Genomic DNA, 26,619 nt, shown 5'->3' with positions numbered 1-26,619 from the left:
GAAGCATGTAGACTAATTAAGAAATATTGGTGACTTGGGTGAGGGAGATAAAGATAGAAAAGATAATCCCCTTGCTCATTCCAGATAAGAAATATTGGTGACTTGGGTGAGGGAGATAAAGATAGAAAGAAATTATCACATTCTGGATGTAATTTGAAGGCATATCTGAGAGAATTAGTTGATGGATTCGTTTTCAAGGTATGACTGAAAGGCCTGAGAATCTGGAAGGATTAAGGTGATATTTAATGAAATTACCAACACTGTGGAATGAAAAGGTTAAGAGGGTAAAATCAAAAGTTTGTTTATAGATTTATAAGTTTGAGATTCCTATCAAGCACCCAAGGGGATTATTAGTCAATTGGATGTATAAGCCTATAGTTTGAGTTTTGAATTAAAGGTATATATTTGGAGAACATAATCATATAGATGACATTAATGACATATTACAAATGGAATCACCTAGGAATAAGTGTAGGTAGAGAAGAGTGGATGATAAGGACTAAGGGTATTCCAATGTCACATGGCTGGGAAATGAAGATGACACAGCAAAGTAGACCAAGATGAAGTATCCAGTGAGGTAGTAGAATCAATGGAGAATAGTGTCGAAATACCAAATTATGATAGTGTTTCAAAGAGTGATCCATTATGTTGGATGCTAATAAATCAAATGAGATGATTAAGAACTAACCACTAGATTTAGCAATGTAGAGGTCATTAGTGGCAAGGACAAATCTATGTCATTGGAGTGGTGGAGGTTAAGGCCTAACTTTAATGGGTTTAGGAAGGTGGACAAAGAGGAATTGAGAATAAGAGTCTAATGTAATTCCTTTGAGAAGTTTGGCTTTAAATGGGGGGCAGAGAAATGGGTCAACAAATATAGGTATAATAACTGGAATAGTTGGGATAGAACATTTTAAAAAAGACTTTCAGTATATTTTTAAAATGATTGATGTCTTCTTGCAAAAATAGTTCTTTTAATAATTATTTAAATTAGAATCTTTAGGTAGAAAACTGTTTTCATATGCCCTCCACCACCTGCTCACCACAAGACTTAGTGACAGTTTAGCTAGGTATCAAATTCTAAATGGATGGTTATTTCTCTGACACTTAAAGGTTTTCATTTGTGTTTTGACATTTGTTGTTGCTGAGGAAAAATCTTCTACTGGTATGTTTGAATTCATTAGTGGATAACCGGCCTCTTACTTGAAGTCCCTTTAAAGAGTTTTTCTTTATCATGATGCCCTATTGTGAATTTACTTTTTATTTATAATCCTCGGTGAGTATTGTGGGTTTTTAATCTGAAAACTCATTCCATTCTTTTGATTTTATAAAATTAATAATAACCTTTTCCAAAAATGATTCTTGCACTTGAATTAAATTCTCTCCTGGAACTCCCACCATATGTGGGTTGGAGCTCCTCAATCTGCCTTCCATGGCTTGTAATTGCTCTTTAACAATTTTCCAGTACTACTGTCTTAGTTATTAATAAATAAATAAATAAATAAATAAATAAATAAATAAACCTACCATTGCAGTAGTTGGCACAGAGGAGGAAGTTCAAAGTGTAAACTTGCAGTGCCATGTTGGCCAGCACAAAGGTTCATGTGAAGAAACTATCTTATTCTCCTCCCTTCTCCTCTCCATTTGTCTTCATCTGTTCTGGCTCTGTAACAGAAATACCATAGACTGACTGGCTTATACACAACAGAAATTTATTTCTTGCAATTCTGGAGGCTGAGAAGTCTAAGACCAAGGTGCTGGCAGATGCCATGTTTGGTGAAGGCCTACTTCCTGGGTCATAGACAGCTGTTTTCACTATATCCCCAGATGGTGGAAGAGTACAGGGAGTTCTCTGGGACCACTTTTATAAGGGCACTAATCACCTAATCACCTCCTAAGAGGCCCCACCTCCAAATATCACATTGAGGATAAAGTTTCAATATATGAATTGGGGCAGGGGGTATGAAAATTTAGCCTTAAAGCACCATTTTATTTGTGTAAATAGGCCAGCAAACAAAGCCGGGTTTGGCCCACTAGACTGACCCTACAGTATAATAGGCTGTGACTCACAGTTAGAAAAACAAGAATATGGGGGAATATTAATTAGTGCAGCCATTAAATTTTATATGCAGTTTTTGTATTTTGGGGTGGTGGTGGTTGGGCAGGAGGGTATTGTGCTTTTTTAGCCAGCAAGGAAAAGGATACTGCCATATAATTCCATGTAATGGGGATTTACTATAGTGACATCAGATCTCTGCTGCTGTGCATAGCCATTCTCATGTATCTCTCTCTCGGTACATCTTGGGTCCTTCATGGATTTTTTTTATAATGTCTTCAAGCTCCCTATCCTCTTACTTGAAACTTCTCTAAGCTTATAGAATTTGCTTGGGTCACCCAAAATTTAATGTCAAGTAATTACTATTGGACAGCAGTTGGTATTAGGACTTCATTCTCAGTCTAATCAGTTCATATTAGCTGAGTCAGGTTGATTTCATTGGAATCAACAAAGAATTGCTAAAAGCTGCATTTCCTAGATAAAGTGGCAATCTAATTGCAGGTACTGAAGAGACACTAATGTTAGATGGAAAAAGAAAAAGAAAAAACATGAGACAGCTTTTGTATAGGGTCTGTTTTCAGCTTTCTTTAGAAATTTTATTGGAAAGAGAATGACAGAAAGGGAATTCATAATTTGTTTTACATTGTATTAATACCAAACTTCTACATAAGTATTGTGCATTTATTATCAGAAAAATAAAATAAAGATTGGCTTCAGGAAAAACAATCGTTTTGCAAACCAGGATCACATACTCCTACTCTTGATTTAGCTCATCTCCTTGGTACAAATATGAAGCATCTGTGAATAAAATGCTGTTTGGAGCAGAGAGCCTCATGCTTGTCCCACTGGCACCATTTCAAAATACATTGCTCAGTATACAGTTTGGTTTTGAGAAGCTGGGTGCCCAAACCTGGAAAAATATAACCCACGACACTAATAGGACAGGCTCCTTTTCCTAATTTCCTATACTTCCCTACTCTTCTTTGTATAACCAGTGTTTATTAACTGTTTTTACTAACTTGAGGTTTGGAAATTTGGTTTGGGATAGGGTGGGATAGATTGTCCCATTTTCTTATTAGACCAAAATATTTCTGTCTGACTATGGTGGTCATTTCTGTGGCCTTAATAATTCCCCCAATAAAACAATTCACAGGTTCTAAAGTAAAAAATACTTCTGGTTGTAGCACACTAATAGGATTCATAACTCTTGTAAAAAAAAATAAAGGACTCAAAAAAAGCCCTGTCACATTATACATTCAGGTACATTTTCTTTCTTCAAAAAAGAAAAGAAAGAAAAAAAATAGGTATTAAGGATAAAATTTCAGCCTATGTTTTTGTGCAAGTCCTGTGTAATTACTCTTTCCAACTACCCTTACAGTTGAGCCTAAAAATTAGGTGAAAATGACCTTATTCTTTCAAGGATAAGCTAGAAAGATCTATGCTGGCTGGTCAAAAAACCATTGGCCCCTCGGTCCTTTGCCGGTGTTCAAACCCACATTTTCTGTGATTCTTCTGCAGAGTGACTTCCAGAAGTGTTCCCCAGATCTAGGTAGCTCTTATCCATGTGTTTGGTGACCAAGCACATCAACATCCAAGCCAACGGGAGTGGAGAAGGGGAAGTAGAGGAGATGTGCATTTCCCTAAAAGATGCACTTGCCACTTCTGCTCACATCCTCCAACCCAGTACTGAGTCATGTGACACAGTTTGCTGCAAGGTTGGCTGGGAAATGTCTTCTTGCACTGGATTCCATTACTAGTTGAAAGTAGAGTGAGTGACTATTAAGCACAACTGGTAAATATGAGACCACCTTAATGGATTGTGGTATGAGTACTGTGGAGAAGGAAAGTCATGTGAATGTCTTATTCAGAAGGGTGTCATAATCACAGTTGTGTTTCAAAACATAATTTTTGTGTAAAAAATGGATTGGAGGGAGTCTTATTGGATGTTAAGAGGGCATTCCTGAAGTCCAAGTGAGACAGAGTGGCTGGGACTTGGTGATAGCAATACAGAAGATAAGGGCATGAAACGAATTCAAGATGCTGAAGAGGTGATGTTGACAGAGGAAATGGGGACAGAGGAGGTAGAGAAGATGGCCGGGTAACTCCTCTGTTTCTGGCTTGTGCTACAAATACTGCAGGAACACCAAGTTGAGGGAGGAAGTGTTTCTGGACCCCTGAATTCAACTTCAGAATTGTGCTTTAGAGACCTCCGTCAGGAAGGCTGCCTCTACACATCCAAAATATGAGTTCGTAATAAATTAACTTCCAATTCACAATTAATGAGACTCCTATCTAGTCATTGTTAATTAACCTAGTCAAGTGAATGTTCCCTTGTGAGGTTTTCTTATATTATAGGACTTTGTGGATGATGTCATAGAATGGTTTCTTGCATACAAACTTAGGAAAGCCAAGTAGGCAGAAAGGAGTTTTCACCAACAACAGGCCTTGCTAATTCCGGCTGTGGTCACAAATCATGAGCAGTCTTCTTGTACTAATAGTATGGACGGGAGTGTTGATCATACACAGGAATGTTAGTAACATAGCCTTGCATTTATAACAACTCAGCCCGCACTCGGTGATGGAAATCATCATGACTGTTCCAACCATGTGAGGAACAACAAGAAAGATGGTGAAACTCCAGAGCTAGAAAGCAGTTATTTTGTCTCTTGTGCCGCTTGTGGACCTAATTCACTAAATGTTGAGTGTGTAGCACCTTTTGCTGACTTGTGATTTTTTTCATAGAGAGACCTACTTCTCTTTATTACAAGTTAATTCAAAAGAGAAACCCGCGTAATCTCAGTACTATGTCCTCCTGCCAGTCAACCCAAATATCCTATTAGTGGGATAAATATCCAGTTAATATGTAGGTAGTACTAATAATTTTCTAGTCCACTACTTTGCATCGTTGATACTATGGTTAAACATTTAACAGTTAAGTGTGTTAAGATTTCCAGTGGGCACTAATGCTTTGGAAGTCATTCGTTTATCCTTCATTTAACAAGTATTCAAAGTGTTACACTCTGGGCACTTGGTATACATCAGTGAAACACCAGTGAATATAGCAGATGGACACCTCTGCCCTCTGAGAGCTTTCATTTTTGCGCTCCTTAGACCACGGGATTAGAGTTAGTTACGCCTATCACTGTCGTCAGCCTGTCCAGCTCATACTCTTTGTTGAATTTTAACACTTGGCTGCCTTCTCCTCTGGCCTGGCTGGCTCTGCTGTGATGTTGTGATGGGTCTCACGAGGCTCCAGCCCAGGCCTGGCCTTCACTTCAGTTGGCAGAACCCAAAGACGTTCTGGGCAAAGGTCGGGGGGTGGGGGGAGGTTGTTATATGAGGCAATGGTCGTGTGCTTTCATCTACTCTTCTGGTACCAGAGGCGTGTGTGTGTGTGTGTGTGTGTGTGTGTGTGTGTGTGCGCGCGCATGTGAGGGGGGGCGGGGCTCACGAGAGGGAATATAATTGATTGGGGAGGATTTTGCTGCCATATATAAGTGAAAGCAGCAAGTCCGAGAAACTGGTGATTAAGACATGCCAAGCAGTGACCAAGAAATTCACCATATTCCACCTTCATGCCTCCTCTGTCTGACAGATTTTAACCAAGTTTGTATAATATGGTCTGCTTGCACACATGACTGAATGAAAAAGGGCATCTAAAAACCTCTTGCCCTAAAGCCCAGAGGAAACCCTATGAAAATCCAGCTTCTACTTCAGGAATGTCTGCTGGACTATTTGTTAGCGTGCCCTTCTTTTTAACTTTGATTAAGAGGCTGAGAGTCAGGTCTCTTTTTTTTTTTTTTTTTTTTTTTTTTTTGATGTAAATCTCTGATGGCTCAGCCAGTTGCTTTCTTTCTTCTCCCACCTCACTCTTTCCCCTAACTGCCCTAATTTCCCTTGCTCCCTCTTTCCTCTACTTCGTCATCCTTCTCCTTTCTACTCTAAACAAAACCCCCTTTCCTTGTGCTGGAGTTCATAAAATATTATCAGAAAAAATATTTTTTTGCGTATCAGAAATGCATGTTTATTTTTTATCTGAAAATGACTTAAATTTTTAGAGAAATGATTTTATTATATAAATTGGATTTTGTTTTTACACAGAATATAAAGATTGAAACCAATGGTGTAGTGCTTCTACACATAAATTAGGTCAAGTGACTTCACATATTAAAAAGAGGTAAGAGAAATATTCTGGTTAATCAGATTCAAGAAGCAAACAGGACACAAAAACTGTGCAGATAAGATCCGGTCAGTAACTTTAGTTAGGACACTGCAGATTATACTGGAGTAACACGTTTGTAGGGCTATAGCATGTACCACATTAAAATGGCAAGGAAAAGCTAGAAAGGCTTGACTGAGGGATTTTCCTTAAGCAAATTAACTTCTTATCAACTGCCAAAACAAAACAAAACAAAACTGAACATATGAATGTTAGTGTACTGAAGGCATACTCCTTAGCTGAACATGTGAGATATAATTTGGGTTTCCAAACTTTGTTCTTTGAATGAAAGGCTAGTTTTCTGATTATTTAAGGGACTCATACATTTTGAGAATGTCAATGGAGATTATAATTTGCGTTCAAGAAACACTTCATAGTTTTGATTCTGGTCCATGTGTGCTTTTCATTTTCTTCTAGGTTTTCTGAAGTCTTAGAAAAGGTCAACACTTTTTTGTGTATATGTTTATATTTATATGATTAGCATACAGTGTTATATTAGTGTCATGTGTACAATATAATGATTGAACATTTCTATACATTATTCAGTGCTCATTATGATAAGTGTACTCTTAATCTCTTTATCTATTTTACCTATCCACCCCACGTCCTTTCTGGTAACTACCAGTTTGTTCTCTGTATTTAAGAGTATGAATTTTTGTGTCTTTTTTTTCTGTGTTGTGTTTCTTAAATTCTACATATGATATTTATCTCTCTGATTTATTTCACTTAATATAATACCTTATAGATCCATCCATGGTATACCATCCATGGTATGTGGTGTGTATGTATGTGTATATATATATATATATATATATATATATATATATATATATACCACATCTTCCTTATCCATTCATTTGTTGATGGACACTTGGGTTGCTTCCATATCTTGGCTCTTGTTTTTTGTTTTGTTTTGTTTTGTTTTGTTTTGTTTTGGCTCTTGTTAATAATGCAATAAACCTAGGGGTGCATATATCTTTTTGAATTAGTTTTTGTTTTTTTTTTTTACTTTCCTTGGGTAAATACCCATTAGTAGAATTACTGGATCATATGGTAATTCTATTTTTTTTTTTAATATTTCAAGTAACCTCCATACTGTTTTCTACAGTGGCTGCACCAATTTGCATTCCCACCAAAAGTGCATGAGGGTTCCTTTTTCCTCATATCTTTGCCAACACCTATTATTTCCTGTCTGTCTTATTCTAGCCATTCTGACAGGTGTAAGGAGAAAAGATACACTTTAAAGAAAAAGAAAACATTACTTTGGTTTTTTGTGCTTCTAGCCTAGCTATGCTTTGTGCTCTCTATGCTTTTGTGCTCTCTATGCTTTGGGTTCCTTACTGCATGCCTGAATCAAGCTATCCCACCATGCCTGATATGATGGAAATGCCACTTTATCTCATTAAAATGCACTTAGATGAACTTTCCACAGAAGGACGTGCTCCTACCCCTTAAAATACCCATTTTTAAAACAGTGTCAGGTGTCTGTGTTCATTCCTTCAAAATTCATTTTAAACGGAGTGTGCTAGGCATGTGTGAAATAGCATCTCAGGAGAGAGATGGGAAAATCATGGCTATCTTACATTGCTCTGATAAGGGTTTGTCAAGGCTGTATGGAAGTAGAGAGGAGGGGCTCCTAATTTTATCTGGTAAGTGAAGAAATGCATCTAAGTTGAAGTGACCTTGATCTGAGGGTTGGGGGGATGAGTAACAGAGATGGGTGAAGTCGGAAGAAGACAGGTGGCAGAGGGGCCAAAGAGGTGAAGAGTCTGGAAACTTCAGAGAAGTCCCCTCTCGTGGACAGAGGAAAGGGGCGGTTTGGGAAATTAGTGCAAGATAGGAATGGAAGGGTAGAGAGAGGCCAGGTCAGGGGTGCTGGGTGACCCAGTCAGTTAAGTGTCCAACTTCAGCTCAGGTCAGGCTCTTGCGGTTTGTGGGTTCAAGCCCCACATTGGGCTCTGTGCCGACAGCTCAGAGCCTGGAGCCTGCTTCTGATTCTGCCCCTCCCTGCCCCTCCATGCCCCTCCCCTGCTCATGCTCTGTCTCGTTAAAAAAAGAAAGAAAAGAGGCCAGGTGAGACTACCCAGGGCTGGATGTACCTTTCTAGGAGTTTATCATTTGATAATGAGGAGTCTGAATCAGAGGCTGTTGATCAGCAATTTAGGAAAATCACTGTGGCATCCGTGTAGAGGATAGATTTTTGCAAGGTTCTATCCGGGATTATTTTCAGAAATTTCAGTTCGGTTTGGTCCAGACTTTAGGGCTGGTTATGAGTAAACTCCTTTTCTCAATGACTCAAGGCCTCTTTTCCTACCCTAAAGAAGCTGGCAGGGGGCACTCAGCTCCTGTTGAGGGTGGGTAGTGGCCAGCCCTCTGTGGCTGCCAGAAGAAATGGGTGGCTGTATGCCCATACGTGTTATGATTTGCTTGTCCTGAATGTCTAATGATAAATGATATTGCGTCTGACAGCACATGTGAGCTGAGGGTAAGTGTGGCTTTTTGCTTCTTGAAATCACAGCAACAGGTGATTGCTCCACAACAATGTGGAGTTGTAAAAAAGGAAAAAAAACACCATTGGAGGAGGGGCAGGAGACCTCAGTGCTGCTCCCAGCTCGGCTGTAACCAGCAGTGGTGTCTCACTGCACTTCGCTTACCTCGGCTGTGAAGTGAAACGTTTAGACTAACATGGTCCTCAGAGCTCCCTCCAACTCTCGGATTCTCACTGGGCTTCTGGCTTCCACATTGGCTCTCCTTCCCTCCATCAGCACTAACCTCGGACTTCCAGACATTCTGATTAAGAGAAAAACTAGCAAAACCACTTATGTTTAAACCAGTTGTAGTTTAAGGAACGTAACCTGGTGATCGTGGCAAATAACTTGCAGGAAAATAATTATACTGCATGCTCTGTGCTGTGCTGATGATAAAAGGAAAGCAGAAAGCCACCTGGATACATCTTCTTTTTTTCTCTTGACTTTTCCTGCTTGCCCCTCCTGCAAAGGTAGAGAGGAAATTGAATGGGGAATCTGAAGGGACTGAGGGTGAGGTTACTCATGGGGAGGCTGACCTGTGGAAGCTGAGTTCTGCCATATTCCAAACAAGTGCAGCCTTTAGTCAGCATTCGCAGCCATTCAGATGGGTCCTAGGCAGAATTTTGACCTGTGACCCTCTGTCCCTTTGTGAAATTCTCTCGTACCTATACCTGGCACCCTCAGACTGTATTCTGGCTGCCCAAAGTTCAGTCCTGGGCCCATCTTCTAACCCCAAAATTGCGCTGTGCTCTCTTTTACCCAAACTAACTTCTAAAGATCCAGAAACTATAGGTAGATGATACTGTGGATGTTCTTGGGTGGAGGGGAGAACTTCTAGTGCTTCTGGCCCACCTTATATCCAGCAATACTCGCCAGCAAAACCAACCCACATATCTGTCCACTCATCAAATCCTGCAAAGTACTTTGGTGGTGGGGTAGAGTAATAAATAGCGGAAGTGGGACTTTTTCTGCCCTGCAGAGCGTTAGATAGTAACACAGGCACTGAGAACTCATTTATTCCACAAACGGGTTCATCATCTTCTGACTGTGGCATTGTGTATAGCAGAGGTTAAAAAAAGTCCGCGTGGAGGCACAGAAGAGTTAACACTTAGGTTTCTCGGGGAGTGTAGAAGGCTTCATGGAAGCATAAATAGGTTTGTGATTTGTCTGGCAGCAGCCTTAAAAGTAAAGGAAGATAGACCACGAGGAAGGCTGCATCAAGTGTAAAAAAGGCAGGAAAGAGGCAGTGGGGCTAGGATTGGGAGAGGAGGAGTTACATTTCCTAGAGAATTCTGAGGTAGAATCACTCTCTTATAGCATCAAGTTACCTGTGAAAAGGGATGGGGTAACCAAGGTATCTAGTTCAGGTAGCTGCAGAACCCTAATCTCATCAATCAAGACAGGGAATATGAGGAATGAGATTGGGGACAGGTAGGAGGTGCTGAGTTCAATTTGGGCAGGAGTTATTTCAGATGCTTATGGGTATTAGTCCCTATGTCTGGGGAACCTGCTCTCTAGTTCTGCAGTATTTACATGAGGCTTTATATAAACTGCCACCCTGGGGATTCCCTGTAGCTTTTCTTCCTCATTTGGAAGTAAAGTTTTAGTTGGTAACATGATCACAAGAGGTTGGGTATAAAAAAAATTCATTTGTGGGGCGCCTGGGTGGCGCAGTCGGTTAAGCGTCCGACTTCAGCCAGGTCGCGATCTCGCGGTCCGGGAGTTCGAGCCCCGCGTCAGGCTCTGGGCTGATGGCTCAGAGCCTGGAGCCTGTTTCCGATTCTGTGTCTCCCTCTCTCTCTGCCCCTCCCCCGTTCATGCTCTGTCTCTCTCTGTCCCAAAAATAAATAAATGTTGAAAAAAATTCATTTGAATCAGTTTTCAGGTTAGAAGATAAATGTTGTATTACTGTTCTACAAGATATGAAACTGAAATCACCCAAAGAGATTACAATGGAAAAGCACTGAAGTGTTTGTTTCTTTGACTTCTTGGTAGGTGGACAGTCTCTGTGATTCATTAGTGAGTGGGTCAGGGTTTGGCTCAGCCTGCTTGTTCCAGTCATCATCCACCAGCCAACTGATTTAGGAGAAACATGGCCAGCTCATTGAATTTCCATTTCCTGAGTTACGTTGTGGTCTCATGGGGTGGTAAACACAAGGCTCCTGAGAATTAAATGTTTAATGCAAAGGACTAAAAACAGGCTCTCCTGAGCCAAGATGTTAAATTTACAAGGACATGTTGCAAAGATAGCCTGTACTTCCCCCTTCCAAACCACCTTTTCCATAAAATAAATGCTGCTTATCCTTGTCTTCCCCCTACCCTATTCTGTCATAGACCTTGACCTTTGTTTTGATTTACCTTCCCATTGACACATCATCTGTTTTTTAATTCCCTGGCTAGACCTGGGGTGAAGATGAGAAGCAAGGCCAACAAACTAATTCAGACAAGTGCTCGCAGTGTTTCTCACTTTCCCTGGGATCATCTCATGTCCAGATCTATGTGTTCAAAAAATAAATTCCATCAAATGACCCAGAGGTGTTTAGACTCTAGGAATTCAATTTCTACTAGCCAAGCTCAAGAGATGGACCAGTATACCAGAATGCCAGTTCATTCATTTATGCTCCATTTCATCTGTCAAGCAATTTCATTTCAGCTATTTATTGTGTTCGTTATCCAGAAAGAGAAGAAACCCAGAAAGTAAGATAAGAATCAGAAGTTTATTTGGCAATCGTAGAGTTGGAATAGAGGGAACTGAATGACTTCAGGTGAGAGCATCACCTAGCTCTGAGAGATTATTGTACCTGTTTCCATATTGGCACATTCTTGTTGGCTGATTAAAGTGCTCTTGGCCAAGGATAGCTGGAGGAGACAAAGCCACAGATTATTTGGTATCTAAGTTTTTTTTTAGCATTCCTTATCCATCATTAATTGATTGAACTAGATTGCCTCTCAAGTCACAAGTTTCTGTGCTCTGGAAAAAGGCCCTTACTCACTTGGACATGTTTCAAAGGTGACTGGATAATTATCTTCCTGATTGATGTTTAGGAAATCAACCTAGGACTCTCTAATGGACTTTTAGAGACTGTGTTAGTTTCTTTTGCTTCCATAAGCAATCATCATAAATGTATTGGTTTATAACAATACCCATTTAATACTTCACAATTCTGTAGGTCAGAAGTCTGGACACAGCATGGCTCAACTGAATTCTCTGCTTAAAGAATGCTGAAATAAAAAAAAAAAAACTTTTTAGGGCTCTGTTACCTTCTGGAGGCTCTGGGGATGAATTTGCTTCCACACTGCTTAAGATTGCTAACCCAATTTAATTCCTTGTCATTGTAGGACTGTCTTCTCTGCTCCCTTGAAGGCTGTCAGCTAGGTGCCAGTTTTCGCTCCTGTTTTCGTCTGCCTGCATTGCATCTCATGTTTTCTATGCCGTCCCCTCCAGCAACAGCACATCAAATCCCTCTCACATTTCTCACCTCTCAGGCTTCCTCTTCCGCCACATCTCATTGATTACTTCTGTTTTATAGGATAATTACATGGACTCACCTCAGTGATCTAAGATAATCTCCCTATTTTAAAATCAGTTGATTAGTAACCTTAATTACATCTGTAGAATTCCCTCAGGGAAGTACCTAAATTAGCATTTGATTGAAAACCCAGAGATGGTCATCTTGAGGGGACCTCATCAGCAACACTTTGAAATAATGTTTCATCATTCCTTGAGTGATCTTATCTATGAATGATTTCATCCATTACATGTATTCTTTTTATCTTGCCATTTCATGGGATAATATTTTCTTTTCCTACCTTTATATTTAGTATTTCAACCCCAGTTGGCATAGAAGGCTTTCTATTGCAAAAATTACATTTATTGGTTGACTGGATGGGAAAGATTGATGTTTTGTTTTGTTTTGTTTTGTTTTGTTTTCTCTCCCTCCACTCAGCTGAGGAAGGCTCCCTGGGGCATATGAGCTCCATTTGCACAAACTGAAACATCATAGCACATTTGGTTTGGACTAAGTCAGTGATTCTTAACCCTAGCTGCACTTTAGAATCACATAACAAATGTTAAAGTGTTAATACTCAGGCCCCACCACAGAGATGCTGTTGTATATATGGTAAAGGCAGGGCATTTTTTTGTTTGTTTGTTTCCCACATGGTTCTAATTTGCAGTCAAGGCTGAGAACTATTGATATGCTCCAGACATTCTGTTTTGAAGATAAGGAAGCTGAGGCTGAGGGTGAGAAATGATTTGCTGAAAGTCCCATAACCAGTGACAGATCTGGTGCTCTGTGCCAGTTCTGTGCCACAAACAAAGGGTTTATGATTTAACTGTACGTAGATTTCAGTGCTCGGTAATTATATGTAAAATGGATGTTAGGAAGGACTGGAGCATCCTGCCTCTTGGTTTCGTAGCAAGACTTACTTCTTTCCAGGACTTTAAGAAACTATTACATCTTGAAAAATGACTGTTTCAAGGTCCCTTCTCAGCAGCTTATTCTGCTCATGAGCAGTAATGAGCGCACATACATTCTGCGGTAGCCAGGGAGCTGGCCACATGGACACCCACAGTCTCTGTGTCCCTGAGCTGCACACTTTCACATGGTAGCCACTTAACTGCATATGACTGTGGAACACTTGAAATCTGGCTTGCGCCACTTGTGATGGGCTGCGTGAAATACACACTAGATTCAAAGATTCCATATGAAAAACACCTCAATGCTTTTCATATTTACTCTATGATGAAATAATATATTAGATATATTGGGGTAAATAAGATATCTTATGAAAATATTAAAAAATTAAAATTTTATGTATTTCTTTTTTAACGTGCTTCCTCGGAAATTCGAAAGTATGTATGTGGCTGGCACTTGTGTCTCACATTATATTTCTGTGACCCAGCACTGTTCTAGAGGACATCTTCTATTAAAGCTGTTAACAATGAGTGGTCCAAGTCCAAACTGTTACACGTCCTATGATCTCGAAGAGTGAAGTGGTATATTATAAACTTCCTGGAGCTGAGACTTGACATTGATCTGCCCCGTGTCTGCCATCTATCTGGCAGCCAGTCAGTCTGGCCAAGTAGACTCCTTTCTATTTATATATATAGGCTTAAAGGAGGTGGGGGATGCCCCATGTCATGGAAAGCGCACACTTTATAGCTCTTAAGTAACGTACCCGCGAGTAGGCCAGGTGCTCTTGGAGGCTGTAAGGCCTAGAGATGAATATTATATCCCTTGAGCAATACTCCTAAAGAACCTACTGTGTCAGCATTTATGAATTATTACCGCCCTTGACAGGCCGGAGCACTGAGAATATTGTGGTCTGACCCTGTCCATAATTCGAATCCAAACTTTTCCTCTTTCTTTTTTTCTTGCCCTCTGTAGCTTTCCTGCCTCACTGGTACTCTGCTCATGTGCTCGGTTGGCCTAGTTTCATATTTACGGTGCAGCATGGGAAGGTGAAGACAGGTCTTGGAGACTCTGGGCATGGTTCTGTTGGGGGATTCATGGAACCTCTCAAAGTTCCTCTAAACTTTTGTATTCTCAACGTCAAAATGAGGCTGTCTTTCACAGAGTCTTTGTAAAAGTTGAATGAAATAATAAGGCAGTTTTTAGGGGAGGCATCTACTCTATGTCAGGCCCAAGGCTAGTTGTTGGGGACACAACGTGTACGTGAGGCAGACCTCCTGCCCCCAGTTACTCACAGCTAAAAGAAGAGAAGGACAAGGAGCCTGGCAGCGTCGGGACAAGCAGTCCTCAAAGAATGGCAGCTTTCATTACATTGCGCAGCCTGGGATTTGGCTTACCACAAAATCACGGATGGCGTGCCGACAAGGGAACTGAGACCCACAATGATTAAATGAGTGCCTGAGTTACCAGGTCAGGCAGTGTCGGGCTGGCACCAAGGCTTGGGATTGCTGACACCTTCTCTGGAAATGCTTTTTCCAGAAGATCATATTGCCTCACTCTTGGTTTCTCAACTTGTTTGCCTTAAAAGAACAAGTTCATTTTGGACTTGATGAAAGGAAAGAAGAGTTTCTCCAGATGTTTGCTCTATATGTTATCTGGGTCTGTTAGTAAGTCCTTTTAGTGCACTGACTTACTTTACTAATCATTGTCAGATTATCATTTCATCAAGATAACGAATGTTTTTGCTTGAAGACTTCACTCACTGTGATCATGTCTTCAACAGCCTATCCATTTCCTGTTAAATTAGGTAAAACAAAACCAATTTCTATCTGAGAGTTTGAAAGAAATTCCAACATCTTCAACTTTGTTTAAAGTATATTCTCCATGTTCTATATGATGTATCACACTAAAAAAATAAATGGTTTAAAAAAAAGCCACTTGTGAAAAGAGAGAGACACAGCAGAAATCCAGTAAGAGATTTGCTTTTTCAAATTCTGTTTTGGAAAAACAAAAATGACTCTGTAGGTGCAGTGGTATAAAGTATGATATAAAAAGGAACACACTGTTCAAATACGTACCTATGCAATTGATTTTCTCTTTCATGTGAGAGATACACCCACATTGTGAATCAGTGGATGCACCAAGTGAGTCAAGCTGGGTGAGTTTGGCCACCATCCACAAGGGTAGTTGTTATGTCAAGGTACTGCAAAGTGCCACCGGATCTTACTAATAAACTCAAACAGGTTGCCCCATGCACCAATAAAGGTCCACTCCTAGCAGAATGCCCATGCAGACCAAGATAGGGGCAGCACTAAGTATTTAGTTCTGAAAAGGCCTGTATTTTTTCACTTCTCCAGAAAGGAAGAGTTTAATACCAAAATTCCTATAACCCAGCTGCCTTTTGTATTCTCACAGGGAAAGTCCTAGCTTGAAGTCAAGCCTCTTATCATTGGAATTCATCTACCCAGTTCTCATCTCTAGAAATGCATGATTCACAAGACAAATGATCTGGACCCAGTTAACAACAGCATAGACTTTTTTTTTTTTTTTTTTTTTTTTTACAACAGCTGAGATAGTAATTACGGGTGAAATCAGCCTCTAGATTTTTTCCCACAACTGGGCATCCATGTCAAAGGTGTACAATTACCTATACACCCAAGCAAAAATGAGCAGCATTCCTGCTTTATCCTAGAAGATGCACACATTACATTATGATGACTCTTCATTTTCCTCGGACCCTTATGTGATGTAAGTGCATGATTGAAGAAGGGAGTCGTACATGTTGTGGCTACCTGAGAACATATTTACTGACTGCTTTACCACCTCCCTAGGCTTCTATTTCATGATATATAAATGAGGGCCCCAACCCCAATCCACCCAATGGAAGCATTACAAAACATAATCTATTTATTACTAGTATCAGAAAGAGTCTAACAAAGAACTTATTTATTGGATACATGTAAAATGCTTTGAATAGAACATCTCATTTAATCTCCTCCTGATTTTCCTATGAAAAAGGTAATAAGATTATCATCCTTATATTAGAGACTAGTAAACAGGTTTGGTAAAGCTAAGATTTGAACCTAGCTCTCTCTGACTCCAGAACACATGCACTTAGCCCCAAGCTCACCCTCTCTGTAAATGATGATCAAAGATGGCATTTATGGTAGAGGCTGATGTTAATTTCTAAAGACTTGGGAAAATATCTGTCAATGATTATTAACTAAATATGCTCAGCAAACAGTAAAACAGATGGCATCAAATGAAATTGTGTCCAGGGTCCACTCAGCAGTCCTGTCTCTTACATCTTCTATCAATGTCAGCAGATTAATCTTTGTACCTGTCACCTGCATGGAGCCTAGATAACATCATTCATTTCCTGAGCTGATGGTGTGCTGGGTCCCGTTTGTACTAGCTTGTGGGTCCACGTTCAGTGACTTCAGGCAATCCAGGTTCAGTGACTTGATAACTTAAAATCAGTCTTGGTGAAGGTATTTACACCAAAGAAAGTGGTAAATGCTACCAATCATGGTCCTTCTTTCTCTCACTCTCTCTCTCTCTCTCTCTCTCTCTCTCTCTCTTTGAATTCCAGAGAGACAGTTGTTACACATTTATCAGTGCACCACTGTCTATGACTCAAAGAGAGATACAGTGTGAATTGTCACCCTTCTAAAGGTAAACTAAGGCATACTGAGTACCCTAAAAAAAAAAAGCGTACAAAAATAATCATGTCTAATTCTTCAGTGAATCTTCAGTCCCCATCATTCTGCATTTGGGACGACCTCTTAAAATATAACCACAGGATTTGATACATCATTAGAAATATAATTTTTTATTATTGTTTGTTACAAAAGCATATATGCCCACTGTAACAGTTTAATGTTTCTGAATGCAAGTACAAGCATACAAACCATAATATGTATATGTTAGTGTTGTCAAAGAGAAATATAAAATATAATGAAAGCCACTTATGTGATTTTAAATTTTCTACTGATCATATTTAAAAAATAAAAAGAAACAAGGAATATTGGTTTTCAATAATATATTTTATTTAACCCAGCAATCCAAAATATAGGTTTAACATATGGTAAGCATAGGCCTTGTCAAAATATTTTGTATCCCTTTTTTGTACCAAGCCTTTAAAATCCGTGTATATTTTACACTTATAGCACATCTTAATTTGAATGCTAACATTTCATCAGAAATACTGATCTGTATTTAGATTTCATAAAAATCTAGATTCACTAGATTCACGTCTCAACCTGTCCCAAATATACTTAATTAAATGCTTAAACTATCTAATTGAAATTTTGTAAAAATGTTGCATACTTATTTTCTCAGTTACATTAACCCTGTTTCCAATGCACCACGGACACTGAATTGGTAACTGAATTGGTTAATGCAGGTACATATGATCTATGCTTTAAATGTTTTATAAAAAAGGAGACTTAGTATATATAATATTCCAAAAGGCCTTTTTCCCTCACACATTACACATTTAAAATAATTTCCTATCCTGTATTCCCCATTAGATTCTGAGAAGAGAGAAATCTCAGCAAAACTAGTGAGATCAGTAATGTTTGTGAACTTTTTCTATCTCACTAACAGGAAAGAAATAAAATGACCTTAGGCATTTTAGGTGTGAACAATTTTCAAGTGACCACCACTATAAAAAGTGGGTAATGACACGAACAAATGTAAACTATTCAAATAAGTGCCCAGTACTAATTACAATGGGTTGTTACAAATACTCTTTTGGATTAGCCTCTTTTTCAGCATTGAGTTCTTAGCACAGCTTCACCAGTAAATCAACTCGATTCAGTTTTGCAATATTTCATTACTAATCAACACCTGCATCAGAAAGTACACATTTATTAGGTTATCTAACTAGAGTCTTGGTTTTGCAATATAAACACCTCTGCTTCTGTAGGGATTTTTTAATCAGCTCTTACTTTTTTGGTATCAGAATAGCTAGTTCAGTAAAATGAAAATTTGGGGATATACTATTTCTATCAATTCAGCTGCCACTCTGGTATTTTGCCTTAACAGGGCTACAAGTTCCTTAATCTTTCATACTATTCCTCCTATATCTAAATATGCTAACATCATTCTTCTAGGGATGCTGTTGACCTCTTTCCTTTTAAATACTTGATACAAATCAGAGGGTGTAGGTAGCTGTGGGTGGTGGTTCATTTTGTCCCTGCCAAATTACAAACCAGATATGAACACATGTTCCCCTATATGGCTTAACATGGTTTTTTTTTTTTAATTTTTTTCTTCAACGTTTATTTATTTTTGGGACAGAGAGAGACAGAGCATGAACGAGGGAGGGGCAGAGAGAGAGGGGGACACAGAATCGGAAACAGGCTCCAGGCTCGAGCCATCAGCCCAGAGCCCGACGCGGGGCTCGAACTCACGGAGCGCAAGATCGTGACCTGGCTGAAGTCGGTCGCTTAACCGACTGCGCCACCTAGGCGCCCCTTAACATGGTTTTTAAGATTACTTTTAATAAAGTTGATATGGGGGTTCTTCATTAAATAGTCTAGTCTTCACATTAAATTCATCTGGTACTCATCCTCTCTATGTAAATATCTCTAAAATCCAGTAATGACCTCATTCTCTCTCCCAGTCTTTGGTCTCCTACCTTCATCTTCCTACCAGACATTTCTAACATTTCCACAAGTCTTTCAATCACTGTTAAATCACTTTAATACCAAATATCCCAAGACAGTCATGTGATCTTACCCTTTCTAAACAGCTCTGATCCCAAAGTTCTGATTTCTATCAATAGCGCCATCTTTCCTCCACACATATATTCAGCCATTTACAATAGACATGTTTTATCATCTTCTATATCCAGTCATCACCATATCTTGTCATATTTCTCAGTGATACTTAATGAGGAAAGTATGAGGGGCAGATTTAGCCCAAGAATAATCCATTTTACACATGCTTTGCCTATCCCAGAACTTCTAGTGACTTTCTGATTAATATGAGTTGAAATGCTATTTCGGGCTAGTCCTCCTTTGCCGGTCCAGTTTTATTCCCCTTTATTCATAGTTTCAAACCTGTTCTCTATCTCACCAGCTCATTCTAACTACTGCCCTGAGCTAATCAGATCCAAAGCCATACCCAGGATATTTGTACCATCTGAGCTCTTACCCATAATGCATGTTCACATCCTACCCCCACTATTCCTTACCTAGCACAATCTTCTCTGTCATTCAGTTGCTGGTTATTTCCCCACTCTGATCTTTCTTGCATTTTTAGGTATACTTCCTCTTTTCATAATTTCACGTGCCTGTCCTGCCTAATTCTTGGGGTAGAGAACCATGATTGTGATTGCTTTTGTATTCTCCATTGTGCCCTGCACAATTCTAGAACTAAGAATTCAACAACTACTTGCTCATATTAAGATTAAAAAAAAAAAAAAAATGGAAGCGATTCCTTTCTTGGCCTGGAATTGGTTATAACATATTGGGAAAAAATATCCTGTTTAATCTCCATCTCTTCTCATGTGTTTATGTACCGTCTTATAGCCAAGGAATAAAAGTCAGTATATCACAGGCCTAACTGTAATTTGGAAGTCTCCTCTGCTGGGCAGTTTATAGAATGAAAACTCACACCAGCTGGATTACACTGCTTTTCAGCTAGCTCTCCCTTGTGGAAGTGGGGGTTGGGGGTATGGGCAGGCAAAATGCCTCAGGCTTTGAAAGTGGAAATGGTGTGAGTTCCATCATGCAAGAATAGAAACTTGTCTCCCCCACCCAACCACCGCCCCACCCCAAATGAAAATCTTGCTGTGAGGCTATAGCCAAAGAATGCATAAATATCAGTAGAAATTTACAGAGGTATTTTCCCTAGAAAAATATTACAAACTTACATTGCAAAATAAGAACCCAGTAGGCTAAGGTACAATTTGGTAGATTCCTCTGGAGTACCTGCCTCTACATAGAGACTTATGGTGGGGAAGGGGAATAATGGTACTTTCTCCTTCTCACATGGGCACATCACTGATGAACTACATTAAAGTTTCAGACTTTGTGTGTTGACACTTTGTCCTCTCCTAGGGACATTTTTCTCTCAGCTTAAACCTAATAAAGAAGGCTCCTCTCACCTAGAAGCTGCCACATGGAGTTCTGCAAAACTGAAGGGAGCAGCCTCTAGTCAAATTGAACAGAATGTCCATGAGCCCAGCCACATGCTGGCTCTGGGGACCGCTCAGTAAGGAACTACTTTCAGAGTCAGCCCCACTGAGCCAGCAACAGTGGAAGGAGAGTTTTAGTCTTTGGATGAAGCAGTTAGCTGTTCCTGAATCCAGCCACACTTCTCCATCCTCTTCTCTGCTCCCTAGTTGGAGCGAGACTTGGGGCCCTATGCAATGCTCTCAGTGCAGTGACCTGTTCTTATCTCCTAGGGGTAAAATAGCAGTTTTAAATACCTCCTTTTCTGTAGGGCTGTGCAAACAGATGTATGGCTAATTTTGCTCTAAGGACTCTGATTTGTTTGTTTCTTTATGAGATAGAATGCGTTCTATGGAGATATGTTGTGAAAATTTGAAAGAGGTGAAGTTCATTTGCAGGCAGCAGCTTTCAAAAGTTTGGGGACGAGAGGGAGTCAACTACAATTCATCTGAAGCAAAACTCGCTTGTTTCTGGCATCTGCCAAGTGTCTTTGAAATATTTGAAGATGTGACTTCCAAACCAGAGAAAGCAGCCTTCTGAGAAAGGCAGACCTATTCATATCTTGATTCAGTTGGGAAGCAAAAAACCCTGCCTAGAACTGGAACTCCCTGTTAAAACCTGATATCGAGAGAGCGAGTGCCAGAGGAGGTGTCTCTACCTGACACTAAGTGCATTGGGGGATTGCTAGGAAAACTAACACTGTTCAGAGCCCAGTTCCTTGATGCTTTTCCTCCTTACAAACACACACACACACACACACACACACACACACACACAAAACAAAACAACCTTAAAAATAAATTTTAAAAGGAAATATCCAGTTAACAAAAGGATGGCATTTTCAGCCTTTCACATATTTATTTTTGCCCTTTTTACACATTTCTGCTGGCGGCTTCCAGCTAGGATCACATAGCCTATTCACCTAGCAGTAAAGAGAGCCGCTCAGTGGTTCGCATTTGCAAAGCAGATGAGGACGATGCAAAGGCCCTTAGCCCAGAGCCTTCCAGGTGAGGAACCTAAAACATGGATGCTACAATAACTGCAACTCACATTTGTGTGCAATCCTGTAATTGGCAGTGTGTGCACATGCAGTGTCACTCAGTTCTGTCAGTGACTCCGCGAGGCAATGTTTGAGGGCATTCTTTATACGATAGGCATATACATGGGTATTCAGACCCAGGAAGATATTCAGTTTATGTAGAGATGTGTTTTCTTAGAACTTCTTAAGAATGTGAAATCATATGGAACAACAACAAAAAAATGATGGGCCATCCACTATCTAGAAATGAAAGTTTGAAATATCACACTTTATACCTATTCAGAATTACACAGCCATTACTGGGAACCACACCATTCCATTACCCATGAGAACAAATGTTCTTGTTCATCATTTCAGCCTGATTAGGGGTAATGAGAAAGGCTATTTCATTATTGTCAAGAATGTACCATAGAGAAAATGAGGCCAATAGAGGCCCCGGTGGAGCTCCCAATGTGATGATCAGGTATGCCTGAGTGATGTGTAAGTAATGTAATTTTATGAAAATATTGCCGCTAAGCTTTAAAGTAGTTGGCATTAGTTGTCAGATGTAGCAACAGCTCTCCAAAGGACAGTGTACTGAGTTCATTTTAAACCAGCCCAAACTTGTCTCTTCAGAGGTCCTAGAAGTGGACACCTGGCTTATTTATTCCAAAGAAGCTTATTTCCCCCAGGTAAAAGTGTGGGCTGGCTGAGGCATGATCTGCTCCCCTATTCATCAAACTGAAGGGATTAAGGCGTGGCCACACCCAGATAGCTAGCAAGGCCTCCAACTGACCTTTCTTTGAGTGGGGGGGGGGGGGGGTGGTGTTCACATTCCTGGGCCTTTCAGAGACCACATTCTTCCTAAAACAGAAAACAACCCACGACAGGCAGGGTATCCTAGGCAGGCCACCTAGGAAGCACAGGTGTTTTGTTTTCTTGTGCTTCTCACCTTCTCCTTTCTGCTCCCTTCTAGCTACACCTCCTCATGATGGCTCATCAGCATGGGTTTCTAAGTATTAGTTGAGCTCCTTTATTCAGTGAGAAACACTGGAGGAGTTTTACTATTACAAGTGGTTTGTTGTGTTTTTCCTTTTATGGCCTGTCCAGCTCAAGGCCCTATGCTTGGTGATACTGCTGACAAGTTTTTCTATTTCCAGATCAAATTAACGTGAAACCACACTGGCCCTATTATTGAAGCAGTGGGAGGGGGGGAGGGGAGGAGGAGGGGGTCCTTTGTTGTAAAGTGTTTCTAGGGCTGTTGGCCAAGATGGGAAACTCTCTAGTGTCCATGTTATTTCCTGAGGCAAGCACACATGGGAAATAGAATTTATTACAAACCTACTGTTTGCCCTTATGAAAAGTATAATAATATGAGACTCTGGGGCAATGAAAGATTTACTGGGATTCCTTCTGGAACTGACATGCATGTCAGCTCATTCATGGTTTAGCCAGCTTATAAACAGTGTGTAATGATAATGGTCTGCTTTTATCTTACTGTTTTTTGTATGATTACTCCTTTTTGTATGATTTCAGGTCCTACAGGTATGGATCTCTGGCAGCTGCTGTTGACCTTGGCAGTGGCAGGATCAAGCAGTGCTTTTTCTGGGAGTGAAGGTGAGTTCTACTTTCCCATTCCCACCCCCAGTGTTTTGAAATAACACTGAACTTTATTTGTTAAATATAAGTTCTTTGGATGCTTTAATTAGAAGAGGTAAGTTTTAAGTAGCAGCAAATGGGAAACTGGTCTTAGCTTTAAAATCATAAACTGGGTGGACTTTTCTGTGGATGTTTTAGGAGGAATACAGTTTTGGCATCTCATCTTTTCACATCAAAAATAAATGCTGCAAATCATGCTGAGGACATTTATATTGAAAGCAAGCCAGGTCTCTTGGTCCTGGGAGAGATATTGAAATTGCACTGGAAGGTTGGTTATTAACCTACTGATCACTCTGTTCATCCGTGACTAAGGATATCATCGCCTATTTCCAGAGCTCAGAATTAAGGTCTCTGAATCATATTCTCTGAGAACGGAAATTGCAGGTTTCAAATAAATTTCACCTCTCACACTCTGGATGGTTACCATTTGGCAAAGTGTGAAGGAAGACACAAATGAAAAGAGTTGAATAATGTACTCAGAACTCATGATTTCCTTGGCCATCTCTATAAGTCTCCTTCCTTTTTTATACACTCTTCCTAGTGAAGTCCCAGTACATTCAAACGTATGTCTCATAGCAGAAATAACTGGAGCGAGAATGAGTAATGAAAGGGAATGAGAAGAAGGATGTTTCTGTCCAGAAAGTAAACTCTGCTTATAAAGGGGTACGAGACTTTTTAAAAGATTGTCTTGAGTGCGTGATTTTTTTTCCTTGCTTGAGTGTCCAACATAAGAAATAAAGTCTATTTCTCCTATGCTCTGACACTGCATTCAGTTGTTGCTTTAAGAGTAGCTGACTCCCCTACTCACTGGGCAACTCATGTTGGAAAACACAGTTTAACAACAGAGGTAGTGCCTTAAGATGTCCTCCCTGACCTTTGAGCCAAAAATAAATCTGTAGTAGTGAGCTGCTGAGGGCCACCAAAGTAAAAAAAAAAAACAAGAAGGGTAAAATATGTTATTTTATCTTGTAAAGCAATTTTAAAATATTTATAGAAAAGAAGTCATAATTGTTTGAAATATTTTTGGGTCTCTCTGGTGTTATAATGTCAACATTATGCAAGTCAAACATGGAGAGAACTGCAGGCTCCATGTCAGCAGCTTTTCCCATGGCTGGTTTTAGACCCTGGTTCTGAGCCAAAGAATTACAGCTGAGAGCCTCTGCTGTTCCAAAGTCATGGTAGTTTAATCTCTACTTTCTTCATTAAGGTAGCTTTCACTCCACTGGGCAAGGCTTGAGGAATTTAAAAAAAAAAAAAAACCTGTGAAATGAAAAGTATGGCAAAGGAGATCTTTAAAGAAAATTAAAAACGTAGCCCCAGCTGAAAGAGTAGAGCTCAAGTTACATTTTAGACCTAGAGAGGCTGCAAAGAGCATCTATTTCAGCTGCTTTGACATTTTAGCTTTGACATAAACCTTTAACTTCATAAGGAGAGTGGAGAAAACACCGCCATTAACTGGTTTTATGTTTGCTTTTTGATAGTTTTTTGTTTGCTCTGTTTGGGGGTAACAGAGATAAGAAAATGAATTGGCTTATTGTAAACAAATCATGTAGCCTACCAGTACTTACACATAATAAGTAATTTAGCAAAGGAAAAAATTTCTTTTTTCTTCTGTTTTTTTTTAAATTTTAATTTTTTTAAATTTTTTTTTAAATTTTTTTTAAATTAAAAAAAATTTTTTTTTTTTAATTTAGTGGGCTAACCAAAATTCTTTTGAAATATGTGGCTACTCCAGGGTTCTACCTTAAAATGGCCTAGGGATTGTTATGGATGAGTATGATGTCTACATAAGAAGGTGTAGATGAACATGTTCGAACATGAGCGTGCACGCACATGAGTGTGTTTACCAGTTCTGGCCATCTATCTGATGAGTTCTGCCAGAGTGGTCACGTGACAACGTGGATTGAATCTCAGATGACATTCGGGGGCCATGTGGTCCTTCTTCTGCCAGGTCCAGATTGTAGCCAAATTGTTCTTATGTTGTCTCCCATTATATGAGGCAGACTAAACATACAGGTAAGAATTTAAAAAAAAAAACAAAAACAAAAACCTGCTACCACTGTAGTTTCACCGTGAAACCATTCATTTGAAATCAGTTTGGTCAGGGAAAGATGTGACACTGCTGAGGAAGGCATGTGGCAAGTGTTACTTGGAGAAAAGTTACCTAGGAGCTGGTAAAAGATGACACATCTCTATGCCTAGGGAAGGTTGGCACTTGAAGCCTGGAGCAGGGTTTTTCTTGCTTGGGCAGATGAGTGGTTAGAAATATACCGGCCCTGAGAGGATTTTTCATTATGTCTAATTGCCCTGTGAGAAATTTAATGAGAGCTAAACATGGAACAGTGCACCATTGTGTTAGCTCCGATGTTGTAATAGGTGCCCTCTCATTGTCTTTCATCCTTATATTAGTCTCTACATCTGCTTCTCATAACCAGTTACATAGTCTCCGGGACAATTTCTTACCCCAAAATCAGGAATGACCAGCAGTGCCTTATTTTCAAAGGGGCTTCACAGGTTAAACTGTCAACTGGCTGCATCAGAACTGATGCTCCTGGGATGATGATTTTTAATGAGAAATGTGTATAAAGATTTTGAAATATTCTTCAAAGGAGTGCCTGTTATAAATTAGATCACATCTCTGCTACTTCAGTCAGTCCACAACTGAGGATCCTCTTTGACCTCAGCAACCAAACATGGGAGCATATTAGCCCTTGCCCTGAAGAATTTCAGTCTAGTTGGGACATAAGGAACTTCTAGAAATTAATGAGAAACTGTATAGCTTTAAGGTCTAAATTGTGCAATGAATACATATGGTCAAGATGTTCTGAAAAAGAGTAAATGAAGATGGACTGGAATAGTTACTTCAAGTTTAATGTATAGATATTTTTTTAGAGCTTTCTTTTTTCAAAGATTCAACTTAGGGCTATGAGGAATATAGTGATTCTTCTCTCAAGGAAGTTACCATGAGTTAAGAGATCAGGAACCTGCACAAAGAATTGCCGTGTAAGACCATGTCTATTAACAATTGAAATAGTGGCCCCAAACTACACTCCTTAGGAGGAGTGAAGTGTGGAGGGTCACCTCCTGCTGTAGTGAATTAGAACTTCATGAAGGAGGTCGGTGTTATTCAGCAGAACTACAATACTTGTTTAAGACTTTAAAAGGCTGAGAAGAGCAGGAGGAGACTCTCGGAATAGCCGATGTGATAGAGGAACAACATAAACGGAAGCTCACAGGTGTAGGTAGAAGGTGTACATGGAGAACAACTCATTCAGCTACTGAGTTTTTCCCATGTACAGACACTGTATCAGGCAATGAGTGGTTCTATTTTACACATTTGGTATTCAACAGCTATTTTTTGAGCACTTACTTTGCAGAAGGCATATGATTCATTTGGCCAGAGTGTGCTATACATGAGCACTCCATTTGTAATTATTCACTTCGGAAGTAAACTTAGGTCAATAGATTGGAGTTAAATTATAGAAGGCTTAGCAATAGCAAAAGCTTTGTGGAAAAGGCAGGTCTTGCTGGGTCTTGAGG

At 39.7% G+C, this 26,619-nt stretch overlaps 1 protein-coding gene across 5 annotated transcripts in view; it reads left to right on the top strand.

The window, feature by feature from the left end:
• GHR (growth hormone receptor) overlaps positions 1-26,619 on the top strand; it is a 274,390-nt gene that overhangs the window by 105,613 nt on the left and 142,158 nt on the right. For 4 of the 5 annotated variants that reach the window (XM_030330534.1, XM_030330518.1, XM_030330540.2 and 1 more), the window contains one exon: positions 22,957-23,037. In XM_030330534.1, the coding sequence (XP_030186394.1) occupies positions 22,968-23,037 (70 nt within the window). In that variant the 5' untranslated portion in view covers positions 22,957-22,967. Of the gene's footprint in view, positions 1-22,946; positions 23,038-26,619 lie in introns of those variants that run through there. The other variant, XM_030330509.1, reaches the window with a different exon arrangement.

Source organism: Lynx canadensis, chromosome A1, assembly GCF_007474595.2.
Source record: "Lynx canadensis isolate LIC74 chromosome A1, mLynCan4.pri.v2, whole genome shotgun sequence".
Taxonomy (NCBI): Eukaryota; Metazoa; Chordata; class Mammalia; order Carnivora; family Felidae; genus Lynx; species Lynx canadensis.
This window is presented reverse-complemented; position numbering and strand designations above follow the sequence as displayed.